We start from the raw sequence: 21,292 nt of genomic DNA, 5'->3' as shown, positions 1-21,292 counted from the left end.
CCCGGATCATAATTGTGGTAGAAGGAGGGCAAGGGCGGCCAACCTCCTTAGGCAAATACACCGCTATCAACGACAGGTTAGCTTTGTGCATGCCGATTCTTCTAAGGAACGTCGGGCGTTCGCCATCGCCACTGTCGATGGTCGGCCAGGAATCGCCTATGCCGCCTCAGTTCGCACGAGGGACTCCGAAATTGCTGAAAAAATGGCTATCGCACTAGCCCTGCTAGATAGCTCACGGGATGTCTTCTATAGCGATTCAAGATCTCCAGTCAGAGCAATTCAAAACGGTACCGTTCCCAAAGAGGCCCTCAGACTGCTGGGGGGCAAGGCAATTCCGCACCACTCCAGTTATTGGTTTCTCGCTCATCATGGTTAGATAAAAGGTGCTTCTCCCAACCTCAACTAGTCGGCTCACGGGACAGCGCGTCAACTTGCCGCCCGCGCTGCCCTCGGCGAATCGCAAGCCGACTCCGCAGAGAGCAAGGACACGTCCTCCACCTGCAACGAGATTACTTAACACTACTATATCAGCCGTAGAACCTACTTTGTTCCTCATCTGCGGCTCAATAGAAACACGCTAATACAGGCTGGGCTGGTCCTCAACGTCGACATTGCCTTGGCCGGAGAATATGCCAGGATCACGGGCATCGGAAGCTGTGACGTACGTTGTTGTCGGGGTTACAGGAATAGAAGCAGACGAGGTGTCGTCACCGGGAGCCATGGTGGAAAGCAGGACGATGCGGCCACTGCGGAACTTCGTGACGAGGACGGGGCACGACACCCTCCACCAGAATGTTACGCGAACGAAGGAATAAGACTGGAGACCATTTATAAAGTATATGTACAAGGGGGTAACTGCAGCGCTGCCCAGTGCAGCCGACAGCTCGAGAGCCAAAGAACGTCCATCGTCTTCGTCGGGTCGCCCGCGTGCATCGGCCACAAGAGACACGCAACATATATATATATATATATATATATATATATATATATATATATATATATATATATATATATATATATATATGCACACATCTGCGGGTTGTGTGAGGAAATTATACGACCAGTTTAGCAATATGCCAATGCACTCTAACCAGACGCGACACACTGCATGTTGCTCACTTTTGTATGCAGTCTGTGCTATTCTTATATGTTGCTTAGATAGATAATGAGTTACGAATAATTAACCAACTTCTGAAGCAATCCAGCTAGGAAAAACTCCAATTAGACAGTCGCAGGCCGGTTTGCAGAACGCACGAATAAACAATTTCTCTCTTTCTATCTGTTAAGTATTAGTGTTTGTCAGCATACTGTGGATGCCCGCAAAATAAAGAAAAGACCACGAGACATGCCCGCTTGCGAGTCGTGATTGCACTTCTCCCAAGCCTTCCACGCACAAACTAATATAGCATTTACCGGGTGTGAACAGCCGTCTGCTTATCGCTATCATAACCACCACGAAGGAAGCACATCGCTGGCGTAAATAGAACAGCCAACGCCTTCATCACTGCCCTGTCGCCTTTTAAGTGGCAGCACACCCTGCTAGGTGCTGTGTTCCTTTGGACGCGGACAGTTTGGGGCCACTGCAATCACGGCGCGCAAGAGGGTATGTGACGCAGTATTTTATTTTCTCGCAGGCACCCGCAGTAAGCAGCAAAACAGAAATAATTAATACATAGAACGTTAGAAATTGCCTAATCGGTCGTTTTGCAAAGTGCTCGACAACTATCTAACTCAAATTCTTCCCCAACATTGCTGCTTTAGAAGGTGGTTAATTGATCTTGAGGAATTTGCGAATTATGAAAATTGCGAGAATAACGTGACCCACTACATACAAAAGTGAGCAAGATGCATTTGGTCGCGTCGTCTTAGAGTGCATCGGCATATTTTGAAACTCTGACTAAAGTTAGCTAAAACAACCTGTATAAGAAAGAATGCTTCGCGAAAGAGAGAAAGTTGTTTTTCAAGAAGTGCATCAACTTTTACCATAAATCCTTGAGGCAATCACACATGCCTCTATCCTGAAGTCATATATGCAAATCAAGGCAAGTGTGTGTGCGCGCGCGAGGCTGGTTTCACGTAACCTAATATGTCAATTAAAAATTTGTAGACCGATATGAAAAACTCCCGATACAGCTTTCTGTTGCTCAATACGTGCCACGTCAAAGTATTTTTCCGAACGTGAAAGAAGCCCGCCAATACAGGCAAAGTGCCTCGAGCGGCCAGTCGCGCAGCAATTTTCCGTGTATTTGCGGGCTACTTTCACACTGGAAAAAAAGCTTTTATAAAGCGCGTGTGGCGCAATCGAAAGCTGTATCGGGAGCTTTTCATGTCGCTCATCAATGTTCTCATTGACACTTTTCACCTAATTATATTTGAGAAGTCGAATAATAAATTAAGCATAAGTATCCAATTAGGCGGAATTAAAAAAATAATAATTTGATTATCACCAAGCGGCGACAAAAAAGATTACTTTGGTTCTCTCCAGCTACGTGGTATTGCCATATTAAAAACATTAATTATGGGGTTTTACGTGCCAAAATCCCTATCTGATTATGAGTAACGCCGTAGTGGGGGACTCCGGAAATGCAAACCTCTTGGTGTTCTTTAAGATGCTCCTAAATAGAAGTACACGGGTGTTCTCGCATTCCGCCCCCATCGAAATACGGATTCCCATATTTTTTTAACTCTGCCTCAAGTTCAAAGAGATTTGTTTCAAGAAGTGCATCAACTTTTGAAATAAAACCTTGCCGTAGCCATAGCTGTGTCTATCATAAAGTATATATATATATATATATATATATATATATATATATATATATATATATATATATATATATATATATATATACATACATATTATAGAGTTTCTAAATAAATACCCTAGAGGGAAATGTGGCGCTAGTGTCTACGGGGGTTCTCATGAGCGTTGCCTCAACCTACATGGGAATGATGGGAAGTACAGGCTTCGGATTGACTTCGGTCTTTAGACTAGTGGCGTTTGCTTCCGGCGCAGTAAACAAAGCTATACTCAAATATACTCGCGTAAAATCTAATTTTATTTCTGCAGTATGTTATATAATGTACAACACAACACTTAAACTTTGTATGACTTTGAGATGAAAGCATGGTTTACTATGGTTTGTCACCAGGACTCATCAGGGTATGCATACTTGTGCGATTCTGTTCCGAATTTAACGCCAAAGAATAATTATTTATTCGTTTTTGCAACAGCAAAACAACCGTGCATGTACTTATATAAAAATACTCATCAAGTATTTCTGGAAATAAAAATGTTGTATTGGGACAAAGCGTTGCGCCCTTGAGCGGAATGCGACAAGTGTCGTCTGCTACGACGCCTGCTCGGCGCAAACGCAAGACTTTCCTCGCAGACGACAGGCACTTGCGAACTCTCTCGCTCTTTCGAAAGGTTGCGTCGGCTGTCACGATTGTCGAACGTCTTCAAGTACTTTTAAGCACATCTGCTGCAGTGCTAGCTAGGACGCTAGTGGCCTCCTACGAGTATGCTTCATCATATTTTATGTTGGCGTACCGCTTCCAAAGCGTTACAACGTGGCTTTGCGGGTACCCATTGTGCGACACTAGACTACAGCTAGGAAGCAGCTGTCTTTCCTACCACAAGTAAGTTTGTGTTCTTAAAGTCCTAAAACCCGCATTTCAATGAGCACATAAACGAGAACATAATGAAGCCCTCAATAAAATTTGATTGTCAAGCCACTAGAAGTACAGCTGTATATGTCTTGTATCAGTAGTGCCTTCTTTGTCCTATTCTGAAGTTTCATAAAGCGCGTAACGCTACAGTGCCAACCTAATACACTTAACAAACAAAGGTCCAAACGCTCAAAACATGTTCTTTCAGCGTTTACGATGCCGCCGCTTTCTCGTCATGGCTTCGACGCCACACCGCGACACAAGCATCGTCCCAGTCGCTGGCCCAGCTCGCTATCGCCACCCCGAGCAACATAACAAAGGCAGAGAGCTTTGCGTTGCACTGTCCCACTGCAGGTTATAGCAATTGCGCTTTGAGCGAAACCAAAACTGCCAAAAAAATACTTGTAGGCTAGTTCGCCAGTCAATAGAATGCCGATCCGAAGCCCGTACTTCCCATCATTCCCATGGTGGTTGAACGATCGCAGCGCCAGATTTGCCTCTAGGTATACTAATGTGAAACTCTATGATATATATATATATATATATATATATATATATATATATATATATATATATATATATATATATATATATATATATATATATATATATATATATATATGTGCAACGTGTTTCACGTAACTTGAACCACAGAGCTATGTACTGGGTGGACAGGGGGCGCCCAACCAATAACGTGAAGGGGACACATCGCCTCCTCCACTCTGTCAAGTGTGAGGGGAGCCAAGTCACGTAAGTGGCACTATAGGCGTATCTACATGGTGGGCAGGCGCATCTGCCCCATTGCCCACTCGGTAGATACAAATATGGTTCAAGTAACGTGAAACAACACCCTGCATATATGCAAAGCTGAATACGTGATAAACAAAACAAAATATATGAGCAAAAGACGCACACATACACACGTGCGTGTGTTTGTCACATATACTTCGAAACTCAATATTGCTTAATACGACTCAATATTATTCAGCAACAAGTTAACAGCATTTAGTCAACGACTTCATTGTTGCGAACACTCAACAATAGCTCCAGAATACTCTATATCTTTCAACAATATATTAAGAGAATTCAGTCAACGACGTAATTGTTAGGAACTGCTCGACACCGGCTCAATATTACTGAGTACTATTCAACGTTATATCAACAGAATTTAGTCAACGACTTTTTGTTGTGAACTAAGCAACAATTTTAATGTTGAAGCATTGCTCTGTACTTTCAATAATTGTTGAGGTACTGTTGAAAGGCTATTGAGTCAACAATTCGACAGCAATATGCCAAAATATTTCAATAGTCATATTTGTAAAGGTCACTTCGTTCGCTGCTGCTGCCGCGATTCTTCACGTCAGCGTTTAACAGCAAGTATCGGCGGTCATGGAGTCTGAAGTGTTCATGTTTGCCAGAGCGTGCTGCCACCGTGCTAGGTAATTTACATAGTGAGCGAATGTTTACAACGGGCCGTTCTACTCCGGCGGCTGCTGCGTTGGGGTGGCCGCGTGAACGTTGTGTTGGATACGATCAACGATGCAAACAGTGTAGACGTGTAGGCGCAGCGAAGGCTGTTAGCGTCGTGTGCGCTATAGCCTCCATACGCTTACGCGTCACCCGCGTTCACGATCTGAAACGCCGCTGTAACTTTTTGTTTCGATTTCTGTTTCGGCTTGGTTTGTTTGGTGAATTGGTGATCCTTACCCGGTGATTCCACTAGGCTCAACATCGCTCGCACATTGTCGTATATGTCACTGCAGGCATTACCATGGTTTCAAACTATGAAGAAGCTATGTCGCGTAATTGTGGAGTGAGTTCACCTAAATGAAGGTCATAACTATGCATTATTGCAGCGAAAGCAAAGTGCCCGGAGATAAGCCTAGAACACGGCGATTACGACGGTGAATGCTGCGAGCCAGGCAACGAAGTGTCCTTTTACTGCCTCAACGAGGAACGATATCGACTCTCAGGTGCTGACAAAGCCATCTGCCAGCCAAACGGAAACTGGAGCTCGCCAATACCCACGTGCGAAGGTTAGTGACCTTAAGAAACATGTTAGCCAGAAGTTGCCTGTTTTACAAAGCAATCTTATGAACTTGATGCATTTTTATCTGATAAAATATCCTAGTCTTACGGAAGAGATCATGTAAAATTAGGCTTCATGGTTGGGATTTCGGTTTAGCTGTAGAGAATGAACCAAGGGCTTGTAGACTTACTGCTCTTTCTTGCCTTTGCAACGACGGAAGCACGCAGCTTTTATACGCACCCAACGTTTCCTTTCAACCTAAACTCTGCATCATAAATTCAAGATTTCGTTTTGCCTAGTTTTGCCACAACCATGCCATTGTTATTGAATGCCCGCTTTGCTCGCGAATGTTTAAAGGGGCCTCACTTGGTAGCACGTCGCCTCTTTCCACATAATATATAATAAAAGCGCGCCTGCCCTAATGAACTGAAAGCTGGTTTGAAGCAAAGGTTTTATGGTTGATTACTTGAGGCAGCCAAAGAAGCATGCGTAAAAATGCCTTCTTTGCGTTGGGCTCATTTCCTGTTAACGAGACTACAACACGGCACTGAATGCGTGCTTGACACTGCTGTGCAAAAATACATTCGTAGTTTGCCCTCGATACGTCGCGCAACTCATGCACCGCAGTTATGGTCACATATTTTCTAGGATTTCACTTTGATTTTACGCTTTTGTTCAGCCGGATCTGCGAAGAATAATCTGAGATTTTGATTTTGAACGCTCTAATTGCAACGCAAAATATATACTGTAAGTATCCAGCTGTGTAAGCAACAGTAAAATACAGTGCTTAAAGCGGCCGGCTGTGCGGCAATTTTGCGTGCATTTACGGGCTTCTTTCACGCTCGTAAAGGCACTTTTATGTAGCACGTGTTTGAGCAACAGAAAGATGTATTGGGTGTCTTTCTTGTCCCTCTACAATTTTCTATTGTAGAGGGATCTACACTTTTAACTATGAAACTCGAGAAGGTGATTATTAAATAGTTAGGACTAATTATTTGATTATGCGGGATGAAGAAGTAATTTGAGCATTTCCAAGTGACGGCAAACAACATTATCTTGCTTCTGTCCAGCTACTTGGCATTCACAGACATTTAAACTCAGGCTAAAGTTGACTGGGACACCCTGCAAATATTTTTCAGAGCGGTCAACTGAGCGACTAGCCCTATTTGCTCATGTCAGTGGCTTGTTCCATTTGTGCGCAGACACGTACTGCAAGGACCCTGGCGTGAGCCCAGTCGGTAACCGAGTTTTCCTCCTGGGCCAAGACGTGTACAACAAGGAATGCTGTCCTCCTGAAACCTCTGCAGTTTTTACTTGTCCAGAGAACTACGAACTTGAGGGCAAAATGAACACTACCTGCGCAAGCAATGGAAATTGGTCACATCCAAGGCCCAAGTGCCGACGTAAGCATGCGGCTAAGGGGAAAACAAGAATGCTGGCCTTCCTTTGCAGTGACACACGTTTACGTTACCGGTCGCCGTAATGTGCGGTAACGTTTGTTGAGCTAGATGAAAAGCGTATGTCCTGTCAGGCCCAATCAAAGGCGTGAAAATTAGCGCCAGGCTTTCCACGTCATCCTCCCGCTCTTGAATTCATCAGCGCCATATCATCATCACCCTCTTTTTATGTCCACTGCCAGCCTTGCTGTCTTTGCCAGAGGGTTTCAGGCATAGTGGTATTGTGAATCTTGCAAGGTGGTCATAGAGCATCGAAGTACATCAGGGGTCGTTTCACAGGGATTCTGAGAGGCACCGCTATTACATTTATAAAACCATATTTTTTCATGAGCATATTCTCATTCTTCTGATAAATATTTCGATGGGAAAGCAATTTTGTTGCATACACAACAATTGAGAACAGATTTTGCGCCAGTGGTTCAATTAAGATTTTATTTTTCCTCCTTCATATACTTCGCGGTTCTAAAAACGCGTTATAAATCTACGTCGTTTCACGAACGCTGCGTTGCTTGTCTAAGAATTTGAGTTCCCTCGTCTAGCAAGCGGCCTGCATGGCAAAAAATAAAGCTCAGAAAGCTGCGTATGTATCTAAAATATTATAAAGATTTTGCACTATTTAGTATACCCGCCATGGTTGTTCAGTGGCTATGGTGTTTGGCTGCTGAGCACGGGGTCGCGGGATCGAATCCCGGCCATGGCGGCTGCATTTCGATGGGGGCGAAATGCGAAAACACCCGTGTACTTAGATTTAGGTGCACGTTAAAGAACCCCAGGAGGTCGACGTTTCCGGAGTCCTCCACTACGGCATGCCTCATAATCAGAAAGTGGTTTTAGCACGTTAAACCCCATAATCTTTAACTATTTAGTATGCTAACCGAACACAACATTATTCGCGCATCTAATCCAAGGCCATCTCCATTAGGCCGCGCTGACGTCTTTCGAATTCAGGTATTTTTACGAAGCAGTTCAGTGGAAGCCATGGTGCTTCAGAGTGAAAGGACATGTCTTCTGCCGCAATAGAACACACACAAAAGGAAGACATATAAAGACAACACGGGCGGCACTTCCAACTGATTTATTTTGGGCTGTCACCCAAGAATATATATATATATATATATATATATATATATATATATATATATATATATACATATACGCATGCGCTGGCTGTTCACAGATCTACGTTACCCAGTGGTTGAACAATCTAGTTTAACTGGATAACTACATTGTTTGACCGCTGGGTAGCGGAGATCTGTGAACAGCCAGTGCATGCGTGTATGTATATATATACTCTTGGGTGACAGCCCAAAATAAATCAGTTGGCAGTGCCGCCCGTGTTGTCGTTATGTGTCTGCCTTTTGTGTGTGTTCAATTGCTGCAGAAAACGTATATTAGCAAGTACCAATTAGGCCAGCAAGCAGTTCTGTTGCTTCAGAGTTATTTTCCGTTTTTTGACACGCAGCCGAAGGAGCCTGTGACGATTTTGATGTCATCAATGGTATAGTGCGCGGTAAGCGCTCTGGTGGCGAATTCTACGCACCGGGTGACAGCGTCTTTGTGTCATGCGATCCTGGATTCCGAGTGAAAGGCACAGACCAGCTGTACTGTGAAGACGATGGTTACTGGGACGATGACGTGCCCACCTGCGTTGGTGAGTGCCCGGTTCATCATAGCGCTTGGCACGTTACGTCACCCTTGTCCAGCTGCTTTGTTCTGCACAGACTGAGCTGCGTCTAAATATACGCTGTATTGTATTGGAGGCAACACTTTAACACCTCAGAAATCGGCTGCTACAAGCCATGATAAAAAATTATCACTCTCTATTCGGTATTAGTTGCACGTGTCCTTATTCTGTTCGAGCCATGTGAAATACCTCGTGCCGTATTTTTTATTTCACCGTAGTGTTTAAAAAGATGATTTGTTACCATTTTTCCACAGAGTACAACTGCACAAGGTTTGAGCCTGGACCACACCTTGTAGTAGATGAATTTAAGTACACGAACAATAAATCTTTCCCTGACGGAACTGCAGTCAACTTCCACTGCGAGCGAGGTTATGTCCTTGATGGCATCTTCAGTACTGTGTGCAAAAATGGCGGCTGGTTCGGACGGATCCCCAAGTGCGAAGGTAAGTGAATGAGTAGATTTGTGGTATAGAAATCAAATGCAAACAGGCTATTCCCGCTTACATGAAACGGAGTATTTCACTCTTCGCCATTGGTTACGAATTTGAACGCTAATTAAGGCTTGCATAAGGTGCGATTAGCGTTTACCTCTAGGTTCTGTGGCACCACTGACGTTTATCTTTGATTGCTTTAGAGAAGCTCCTCAATAATACTGCTTTGTCAGGCCAGACAGCTGTTGTCGCGTGGGGGTATAGTTTTTTCTTGTGCTTTACTATGCTGAAACGGAAATTTAGCAAGGCCTGTGAAGAAAACTGGCGATTCACGCGCATCAGCTTGAGCATTGAATTTGAAAGCGACTAACGTTCTTTGGCTACAGGCCCCTTTTCGTGGTCAATGGCTGGACTCTCACCATCGACACGAAAGCGCCGATGCAGTGATATGAGTTCGGAGGCAAGTTTGTAAATGTGTGAGTTAAATACAACATTCCGTGGTAACTACGGGTCTCGCCTACTTTTGAGTTCCAGATTTTGCATTTGCAAGAGTAATATAATTATGCCGTAAAATTTCATTGAGCAAACAGGTTCGTTGCGTAGCTGGGAACGTAGGCAATCGGCGAAGTTTCCAAGGTAGAACTGGCCTCCGTTGTCGGCTTTTGTCTACACAACGCTAGACCAGCTGGAAGCGGATAGGTGCTTGACAGTACATGCGGTCGCTCGAGATTGGCGCGTCTGAATGTTTAGAAACTGTAGTGTAACGCTCCTGAAGAACCGCTCGTCTCAGCGCTAGTGTGAAGCCTTTTTCTGCCTTCAGATGTTTTGTGTACTCTAGTTAACTGATACATTGTGAGGTAATATGAGTCAGTCGGAAAGATGCGAACAGGACCCGTCGTTCTGAAGATGCAGTATACAACAGAAAAAGCGTGAACGTAACTCTAATGACCAACCACAGCCTTCAGTTTACCGCAGTTGTTTAGAGCGGCAGCCTGAGTGAAGTTTTTAGTCACTTTTCATTGCTTTGAGTACCATGGTACACTTTTAATTCTGCCACAGCTGGATGATGCAGCTTCTCTTGCACTTCTAAAAGAATAATCATTGAAATGTTTTATTGAGAAGTTGCAATACAGATGTCTAAGCTTAGGAATTGTAGCGGGTACATAGATATGTAAAAATTCTGAGCACTGGAATACTGGTTTAGCGCATACAAACGAGGACACTAGAATCTACAAGAAAGACGCAAACAAGGTCCTCCTAGCTCCACATCTGTGTCTTACAAGATTACAGACTTACAACATTATTCCAAGATTCCATGCCAGCAAGCCAGCACTACAACTCTATATGTCTAAGTACTGGCTCAACAGTGTACCAACGTATTGCACCCTTGGGCAAAACGTAAGAAGACGCACTTAGATACGTTAATTTAGAACATATTGAGGAAGTGTTTATTTTACCGAGGGAAATCAATCGCGCTCAGAGTGTCAGTGTGCCTCTGAGCGAAATCTTCTGCCAACCAAGACGGGTTGACATGGCTGCCGACTCCGTGCCATTCGAAGACTGATATTGTCTATCTATAACTTCTGCGAAGCCCGAGCTATGATTGTTTTCAAGGAACTGTACGCAGTCGTTGCTCAAGTGAGGGCGAAGTGACGAGGAAGATGAAATATTTCAGCGTACGTTTGGTGGAGCAGTACGGTAGTGTCTGTAAACGACAACAAATACGTTGAAATCAGCCGTCGGTCTTCGTGTGATTTGTCACCACGTTGTTGCTTTTATGTTTTTGACAATTTTGTCCTCCTCAAAAGGAATTTAAAAACGCAATTGAGGCATCAATGGGATGACTTTCAGTTGAGAGAGAAAACTATTCCTCTCGAAGTGCCATCAGCTGGTGCTGAACGAGCTAATGCTGAACTTTGAATAGTATTTTTACTTTAATTAACAGCTGTTTGGATACTTGTTTGTACATGTGGTTGTGCAACAGTAAAAGCGATTTTGTATAAAGACGTTGTTTTTTGACAGGGTCATAAAATACGCGCCGTTTAGATAATTATTTTATTCTATCGCCTAATACTTCTGCATATCCCTGATACCCACAATACATTCACTTGCTACATCAATACATTGTAGTGTTTGTGGGCCAGATGGCATTCAGTTTTCAAGTTCCTAGAGCGTTCGCTATAATTGGCGTGACCATTTGCTTAACTCACACTGTTCATATTTCAAAAGTCCTTGCATCGAGAAATATATGAACTAGTGTGGCAGGGGACCACGCTAGGCACGCGTGCACTGACAGTCGACCAATGGAATAAATACAAATCGTTCTACTAGGACCGGATTTGCAGACAAGGAATTCGAATACATTCGCTGATGTGAGCTTGCCGCTCGCCACACCACCATCTGTCTAGCAGGAAACCGGTAGTGACAAAGTGACCAAGCGAATAAGGTTGCAGTTTGCGGAAGTACGGTCCTGGGCGTGCTATGTGTACAACCTTGTGGAGTGTACACTTTGTGCGAGCTTCAGAATATAATGATAGCAGTTGCTTAATGCACTGAAACTAGAAGGACTGTACAGGTGCTACTGTGTGGCAAGCAGGCACAGCACGCAGTTCGTTATAATCTTGTACTGACAAGACATTAAACATCCTTAATCTTGGCAAGGACTCGCTTGAAACAATGAATCGTGGCATGAAGTGACTAGGATTTGCGTTTTCTTGCACGCTTCCTCGTTTCACAGAGATTCGGTGCGGCCCACTGCGTGGCCCGCAATATGGCTGGATGGCGGGCAATTATTCTACTGCAGTGGGTGCGACAGTGTCTCTTGGCTGCTTCCAAGGGTATAAACTGCTGGGTGCCGATCAGCGAACCTGCGGCCTAGATGGGCAGTGGGATGGCGAGCCTGCTCGCTGTGTGCCAAACGGTGAGTTTGCAAAACACAGCTAAGGGATGGCTTTAATAATTGGCTTTTTTTGACGCTTTCGCCCATTATTGTGGTTATCGGTGCCGGTGGCAGATTGTAGTCGCTTGGCAGTGGCTGGGCAATTAACAATAACACAAGGACGCCGATGTTAAAGGCGCGGGTTGTTGGGCAGTAGAATGGCGGGATGCGTTCGACACAAAGTTTCTCAATCCTGAAGCTTTAGACCCAGTGGTGCTGCGCTCAGTTTATCCTACTGCAATAGTTATGCGAGTTAATGGTTTTGTTCACTAAGGAATACCACAATGAAATCACAAACACTTCGTAAGTACTTTCAGTGCGACACGTAAACGCCTTCTAGCAGATAAATCATTCATTACAGTGAATAGCTGTCTAGAATTTTTTGAGCTGTATCTAGAGAGCCATCTGCGACGGGCGCAGAGTTCACGCTGCGCTGCGCTTTCGTGGCGCACATCGCGTTGATGCGACCTGCTGCACGAGATTCAATTCGCTCGCTGCTGCTGCCCCGTTTCCTTACTGCAGCTTTTTGACAGCGGGTTTCCGCGGTCATTGGGAAAAGGTGTTGGCTTGTGCGCGCGTGACACCATGCTTGTTAATTTAGTAGGATTGCCTATGTTCACAAGTTTATACCGCCGATAAAACTGCTATTCTTACTTCATATAGTTTTCCACTAAGTAGCTACCAAAATCGGTGCTTGCCGTTCGGGCGGAAGTGCGACACTTTTCAATATCGCTGATGCACGTAGACGAGGGAGTTCCGCAAGCTCTGGTAGAATCAAACAGGACACAACTGAGGCCACATACAATTATACTTTCCTTTATTCTGCACTGCAGTTGGACAGGTAGTTCTCTTCTCACACTAGGTCATAATTATAGTCCACAGTCATATTTCGCGCATCCTTCTGACTAAATGGGCAACTAAAATTAAGAGGAGTGCTTTGCATTACCGATGTGAATCCTGAATACTTTTTACGCACGGCTTGAACATACTGTTTTATTTTTTATTTGGAGAGCGAGAAACTTGCAATAGGAAAAAGACAGATTGGCCAGAGCTGCAATGTCCTTGCCTGCTACGCTGTACAGCAGAGCGAGTAGAAGGAACAAAAATGGAAACAACAAATAATGAAGAAAGACAGCAGGAATTACCTTATACAAAAATCGCATATTTGTCTCTATGCGCTTAAGTCTTCTTTAATGTTCTACAAATAGTATAGAACAACACCCGCAGCAGTCTTGGCTGCCTAAGGGCCCAGAAAAGCTAGTTCTGGTAACATTCGCTATTATATACTTGCCAGCGAAAACGAAAGCGTTGGCACACTAACAAGCAGGTAGGGCAGCGTGAAAATTTAATAATAATAAATGGGGTTTTACGTGCCAAAACCACTTTCTGATTATGAGGCACGCCGTAGTGGGGGACTCCGGAAATTTTGACCACCTGGGGTTCTTTAACGTGCACCTAAATCTAAGTACACGGGTGTTTTCGCATTTCGCCCCCATCGAAATGCGGCCGCCGTGGCCGGGATTCGATCCCGGACCTCGTGCTCAGCAGCCTAACACCATAGCCACTGAGCAACCACGGCGGGTCGTGAAAATTTATGCTGCAGCGTGTCATACACGTCACAGTGTGCACAGTTCGGACTGTTCAGATGGCTGATGAGATTTCCGTATACATCGACCTAAGACGACTACGCGGATATGATAGTACATGTTTGCTTGGCTCCTCTTCATTTTACGCGGCAGACGAAATGCCTGTTCGGCATGTATAACCCGCCAGTGCCTGTAACAAAGGTCTGATTGAGCTTTATAAGATAACGTGTAGCGTCGCGTGATAGTAGTAGTCACTTGGCATGCGTTTACGTAGACGGAATGTCTACTTTGATGGCTTAAGTCAGAGCTGCGCCTGCTATAATGCCGGCTTGTTCGTTGCCCGCCAAGCAACCGTGAACGGTTATTCATTGGTACGCAATAGTAGTGAATGTTTAGCGGCACTGCACTATGTATATGGCCTGGTTATATTACGAGCCTCCTTTAATAAAAGAAGGAATGCTTTGCAATGCTTATTTTAACTCATAGAGCGCCGTTTACATATGTGTTTCCTTAATGAATACGAAATAAACAGCTTCCCGTTTGCCATCTACTTCTGCAGCTGTTGCAGTCGACAACGGCTTTTAGTTTCACTGCTGCACTCATGTGCATGAGATCCATCGTCTAAACCGTTCCCATTGCAAAAAAGCGACGCGTTCTCATGTGTTGTGGTGGAATACTAGCAGAACATAAAAAAATTCTGAATTTCCTTTTGCGTGGTAATGTGAGCAATAGTGAGCGAGTAAAAAAACTGAGGTTCGAATTATGCGGAGGCTAACTGAAGGATAAATATCTAGTTTGCGATGCTCCACTGCAGAAGCAGAAGGCGCGGCCAAAATTTGTAAAGAAATATTGCATGCAGATATATAGAGAGTGATAAAAGAATACAGAAATGCCAGAGTTGTTCAACTTAGCCCCTTGGCTAAAGGTACATCAAGTAGCGCCTTCAGGCCGGCATTCCGATTTCTTTCGCTCAGAAAGCAGCTGATCATCGAGGCATGCCGACGCTGACGTGATGGACGGCCTCTGGGAGCTGTAAATAAGTAATCAAACAAATTCTGGGATTCTACCGAAATCCCAGACTTGCCAGTCTACTACCAGTTATTATACCACTAACAGTGCTGATATGTGCAACCCCTGTGCTCTTTTTTTCTTGGTTGTATTTTTTGTAGAAACGCATTAATTTGCATACGTAGCAATGGCAATGAAAGAAATTCGTTGCTTTTCCTGCGAAGCTGAATTTGAACCTACTGAGCCAGTGATAGTATTCGTAGACTGCGAGCACCAATTTCACATTGGTTTTCACACCAATTTCACACCAATTTCACATTGGCTCTGGCCTCACATAAAAGCAGTACAAGAGCAAATCAGCGTCTGCTGGGCAGAAGTGGGTGTGTCTCACCTGTAAGGCCTAGAAGAACGCGAAAAGAGGCCAAAACGTTGCGGCCAGTTCCGATGAAATTACAGACATTAGATCACTGTTGCTTATCATTAACCAAAATGTTAATGATAAGCATCTCATGCCCCTTAAAGATACAGTGCCTAAAATTGAAGAATCAGTTCAAATGATGTCAGAGAAATACGAAGAAATTCTTTAACGGATGGCCACACGAGAGCGGGAAAGAAAAAAAAATTCGGGAAAGACTGGACATGCTAGCAAAAAATCCGAAGACACAGCTGCTAAGATGCTTCAAGTACAACTGGACCTACATGACCGAGAATGGAGAAATCAAAGGCAACACATAATTTCATGGAATTCCTGTCTCTGAGCAAGAAAATCTTCTAAACAAAGTGTACAGTATTCCTGACATTATGGAGGTTCCCGACCTCACGGAGCTAGACGTTAGTGCCATACATCGCCCTTCAGCAAGACCTGGCAAGATCGCCGGTGTAGTGGTTAGGTTCACAAGGCAAAGAACACTAGACCAGTGGTTTGACAACAGGCATAAATTGAAGGAAAATACCTCCAGTGTCTTCGTACTCCAAAACCTGACGAATAAAAAGAGGCCCTTACTTCATATGGTGAAAGAATGGGTGAAAGAAAAGGGTACCGTTACGCATGACACCAAAACGGCAAGGTATTTTTGAGGCGGGCGAATGGCGACCGAGCACTTGCGACACGATATGCACATGACCTTCCTGCTTAGTTTGTACTTTCATAATTGTACATTGTTTTCTTAAATGTCCAGTATGACACAACACATATATTTTCTTCCGCAAGAAGTAGATGCACCTGCTGAAAGCGAACATAAATATTCCTTTAAATGTATTCACTTGAATGCGCGCTTGCTCTTCACTAAGGCAATAGATATCGTGTATTTCATCGCTAGTTTTTCCTTTTTGTTCCACGCCGTCATGGTCACGGAGACGTGGTTCAAAGATGACCGTGATTAAGCTAGCTTGGCCTATTATCACTGTTACTTTTTAAATAGTCCAAATCATCAAAGGGGCGCTGTTATGTTGCTATGGAAAGATGCAATGAATTTCGAATTGTTTCCATCGTTCTGTAGTGTATGTGACGACTTCGAAATGCTTACGGCACGTAACGGCAAATACGTGTTCTCTGTTTGTCATAGGCCCCCAAACGGGAACCTTCCTAGATTTTTTTTTTTTTGTATCTATGAACACTTTCCGCGTTTCATTTCGGAAGATAACTTGTGCTTGATACCCGGTGTTGATTTCAACATAGTTCTGTCTGTAAATTCTGCATACCAGAAAGCAATGATCACTATAATAACGTCAAATGGTTGTGAAAATCTGATTGCTTTGCCAAACCGAATAACAGAGAGCAGTGAAACTTTACTCGACCTATTCATAACAAATATACAGAACAAAAGCATAACCGCCTGTGTGCTATCGTACGACATAAGCGACCACTTTCCATTATTTATCATGATACCTAAACACAGTTTTCCAGACAAGAGGGATGTGAGATGTTTCACTTATCAGCCAGTTATAGCAGCCAACCTTGAGGCGTTTAGAACTCGGATGTTAACCTGTGACCTGCAAGTTGGCGGTCAAATCTCAAACGCTGAAAAGGAATATCCAAAATCACATATATAATTTCTGGGGTGTACAAGTACCACTTTCCCGAAAAGAGACTGCCTTAGACAAAAAAAATTCGCAAACCCTCAATAATGCCTGAACTTCCTGCAAAAATACATCGCAAAAACGAGTTGTATCATAAATTTATTAAAGATAAGGACCAGCACACACTGAAACAATTCAAAATATATTGTGATAAACTGAATAAGGAAATAAAACTAAGTGGAATGCGACACATTCAATTTAAATTTGAGAGCGCTACACCAAAACCTGATTTCGTATGGAAAAGGTTGAATACTGTCCTAAATCGCAATAAATCTATGCAATAAATCTGTCTATGCAATAACTTCATGGCGTTTGTAAATATGCCTTGTTATCTGCCCTTCCTGCTTGGACCACATGAGGTCTGCAGTATTATGTAAATAAAAAAAAATCATATTCTCGTATATAAAAGCTGAACATAAATGGCAATGACATATATGGCATCCATCTCGCCACTACGCTTAGTGATCACTTTGTTAGGAACAATGAAAGCCGTTAACCTGCGACATTCTTTAAGTTCAAGCCTGTTACTAGCCCCTTTTCATTATTTCACGAGCCTGTCTCCGAAAATGACGTTTTCTCTGCTTTGGAAGGCATGCAAATTAAATCAGTAAAACGGGTGTTAGATATTATCAGACCGTACCTTACCTACCTTATTAATTTATCTTTGTCCAGTGCAACTTTTTCGAAAAAATGCAAATCGCTAAAGTGACTGTTTTATTTAAAAAGGGAGACAGAAATCGTATCCAAAATTATAGGCCAACGTCCCTATTGCCTGTCTTTTCTAAGGGATTGGAAATAATCTTACATTGCCAATTTAATAATTTTTTCGAGAAGAGCAATACAATATTATCTGCCCAATTCAGCTTCAGAAAGCCTAAATCCACCGAACATGCACTGTTGGAACAAAAGGAATTCATTTTATCTCAGTTCGAAGAAAGGCGACTTATCCTTGGTGTCTATGTGGATTTTAGCAAAGCATTTGATAACATTCATCATTCAACATTGCTTGGAAAGTTTGATAGCTATGGTATTCCAATCATTTTTCAATACTAATTAAATCTTACCTGGCAAGCAGAAAACAATTTCTTCAGATAGATGTGCATTGTTCCAATATGAAGCCAATTTCAAAAGAAGTTCCACAGGGAAGTGTTCTGGGGCAACTTCTTTTTAATGCCTATATCCATGATTTAACGAATATTTTCCTAAACACGAAATATGTCATGTATGCTCATGACGCCAGTATATTTGTTTCAGGAACAAACTGTACAGATATAGAGTATGAAAGGAACCTCAAGCTCTCTAACCTGAGGGACTGGTCAATATTGAACCAAAAAGAAATAAATAAAAAAACAAAGCTGTGCTCTTTAGGTCTAAAAATAAACCAGTGAATTCAAATATTATCATTATGTATGGGGACAAAACAATAGCTATGGTTACTAGTATGAGAACTCTCGGCGTAAACTTTTCGAGTAATATGCTTCGGGACGAACATCTTGACGCTCTCACAATCCAGCTATCTAGAGTCATTGGCATGAAGCGGAAATGTAAATCGCCGTAGCCGTTTAAAGCTAAACTTCTCATTTATACCTCTCTTTTTTATTCATACCTCTCGTCATCATCAGCCTGGTTACGCCCACTGCAGGGCAAAGGCCTCTCCAATACTGCTCCATACCCCGGTCATGTACTAATTGTGGCCATGTTGTTCCTGCAAACTTTTTAATCTCATCCGCGCACCCAACTTTCTGCCGCCCCCTGCTACGCTTCCCTTCCCTTGGAACCCAGCATGTAACCCTTAATGAACAGCGGTTATCTTCCCTCCTCATTACATGTCGTGCCCATGCCCATTTTTTTCTTGATTTCAACGAAAATGTCATTAACTTGCGTTTGTTCCCTCACCCAATCTGCTCTTTTCTTAACCCTTAACGTTACAACCATCATTATTCTTTCCATAGCTCGTTGCGTCGTCCTCAATTTAAGTAGAACATTTTCGTAAGGCTCCAGGTTTCCGCCCCGCACGTGAGTACTGGTAAGACATAGCTGTTATACACTTTTCTCTTGAGGGATAATGGCAGCCTGCTGTCCATGATCTGAGACTGCCTGCCAAACGCACCCCAGCCCATTCATATTCCTCAGGTTATGTCAGTCTTATGATCCGTATCCGCAGCCACTACCTGCCTTAAGTAGATGTATTCCCTTACCGCTTCCATTGCCTCGGTACCTATTGTAAACTGCTGTTCTCTTCCGAGACTGTTAAACATTACTGCAGTTTTCTGGAGATGAAGTTTTAGACTCATGCTTCTGCTTTCCCCCTCCAGGTCAGTGAGCATGCATTGGAATTGGTCCCCTGAGCAACTTAGCAAGGCAATATTATCAGCGAATCGCAAGTTACTAAGGCATTCTCCATTACCTTTTATACCCCAATTCTTCCCGATCCAGGTCTCTGAACAGTCGTTCTGTAAACACGTTGTGAATAGCAATGGAGAGATCCTATCTCCCTGTCTAACGCCTTTCTTCGTTAGGTTTTTGTTTCTTTCTTTATGGAAGCCTACGGCGGCTGTGGAGCTGCTATAGATATCTTTCAGTATTTTTACATATGGCTCGTCTACACCTTAATTCCGTAATGTCTGCATGACTGCTGAGGATCCGAGTGAATGAAATGTTTTTTCGTAATCATTGAAACCTGTATATATAAGAGCTGGTTATATTCCGCGCATTTCTCTCTCACCTGATTGATAGCGTGAATATGGTCAATGATTGAGTAGCCTTTACGGAATCCTTCCTGGTCCTTTGGGTGGCAGAAGTCAAAGGTGTTGCCGATTCTTTTTGCGCTTGCCTTAGTAATTACTTTGTGGGCAATGAACACTAAGCCGATCGGTCTATAGTTTTCCAAGTGTTTGGCGTTCCCTTTATTATGGATTGGGACTATGTTAGAGTTCATCCAAGATTCCGGTACGCTCGAGGTCATGAGGCATTGTGTATACAGGGTGGCCAGTTTTTCTAGAACCATCTCCCCACCATTCTTAAACAAATCTGCTGTTACCTGATCATCCCCTGCTGCATAGCTCCCAAGGCTTTCCTCACTTCTTCCTGCCTTACATGTGGGATTTCAAGTCCCTCTAGACTATTATCTCTTCCAGTATCATAGTTGGTGCCGGTGCCACTGGTGCTGTATAAATATATATAGAAGTCCTCAGCCACATGAACTATCTCATTCATATTAGCAATAATATTGCTGGCTTTGTCTCTTAACACATACATTTAATTCTTGCATATTCCTAGTTTCTTCACTTCTTTAAGGCTTCTTCCGTTCATTAGAGCGTGTTCAATTCTATCCATATTACACTTCCTAATGTCAGCTGTCTTACGCTTGTGGATTAACTTGGAAAGTTCTGCCAGTTCTTTTCAAGCTGTAGCGTTAGAGGTTTTCATACATTGGCGTTTCTTGATCACACCTTTCGACTCCTGCTAGGGCTTACTTGTATCCTGTCTAACGCAGTTACCACCAACTTCTATTGTCCAATCCTTAATGATGTCCGTAACATTGTCGTTCATTAGTTCAACACTGCGGTCCTCTGCCAGAGTTAATGTCGAATACCTGTTCAGTAGCTTGATCCGGAATTCCTCTATTTTCCCTCTAACCGCTAACTGACGGATCGGCTTCCTATGTACCAGTTTCTTTCGTTCCCTTCTCACATATAGGCTAATTCGAGTTCTTACCATCCTATGGTTACTGCAGCGTTCCTTGCCGAGCACGTTCACATTTTGTATGATGCCAGGATTAGCACAGAGTATAAATTCTATTTCATTTCTAGTCTCGCCATTCGGGCTCCTCCACGTCCACTTTCGGCTGTCCCGCTTGCGGAAGAACGCATTCATCATCCGCATATTATTTTGTTCTGCGAACTCTACTAATAACTCTCCCCTGCTATTCCTATAACCTATGCCATATTCCCCACTGACTTGTCTCCAGCCTGCTTCTTGCCTACCCTGGCATTGAAGTCGCCCATCATATAGTGTAATTTGCTTGACTTTACCCACCGCCGATTCCACATCGTCATAGAAGCTTTCGACTTCTTGGTCATCATGACTGGATTTAGGGGCGTAGACCTGTACCACCTTCAATTTCTACATCTTATTAACGTTGACAACAAGAACCGCCTCCCTCTCGTTAATGCTATAGGATTCCTGTATGTTACCAGCTATATCCTTATTAATCAGGAATACTACTCCTAGTTCTTGATGCTCCGCTAAGCCCCATTAGCACAAGACGTGCCCGTTTTTACCACTGTATATGCTTCTTTTAGCCTCCTAACTTCATTGAGCACTATTATATCCCATTTACTGCCCTGTAATTCCACCAATAACACTGCTAGACTCGCCTCACTAGATAACGGTCTAGAGTTAAACTTTA

General features: G+C 43.3%; 1 protein-coding gene across 2 annotated transcripts in view; it reads left to right on the top strand.

Annotated features, from left to right (window-relative positions):
- Nucleotides 1–21,292, top strand: part of LOC135898283 (complement C2-like) — a 240,593-nt gene that overhangs the window by 58,889 nt on the left and 160,412 nt on the right. For both annotated transcript variants that reach the window (XM_065427150.2, XM_065427151.2), the window contains exons 4-8: nucleotides 5,526–5,705; nucleotides 6,901–7,101; nucleotides 8,618–8,806; nucleotides 9,094–9,282; nucleotides 12,008–12,190. In XM_065427150.2, coding sequence (XP_065283222.1) covers nucleotides 5,526–5,705; nucleotides 6,901–7,101; nucleotides 8,618–8,806; nucleotides 9,094–9,282; nucleotides 12,008–12,190 — 942 coding nt within the window. The remainder of the gene's footprint in view (nucleotides 1–5,525; nucleotides 5,706–6,900; nucleotides 7,102–8,617; nucleotides 8,807–9,093; nucleotides 9,283–12,007; nucleotides 12,191–21,292) is intronic.

The sequence above is a fragment of the Dermacentor albipictus genome, chromosome 5 (assembly GCF_038994185.2).
Source record: "Dermacentor albipictus isolate Rhodes 1998 colony chromosome 5, USDA_Dalb.pri_finalv2, whole genome shotgun sequence".
In the NCBI taxonomy this organism is placed as follows: Eukaryota; Metazoa; Arthropoda; class Arachnida; order Ixodida; family Ixodidae; genus Dermacentor; species Dermacentor albipictus.
Note: the sequence above shows the minus strand (reverse complement) of the source record. Positions and strands in the feature narration are given on the sequence as shown.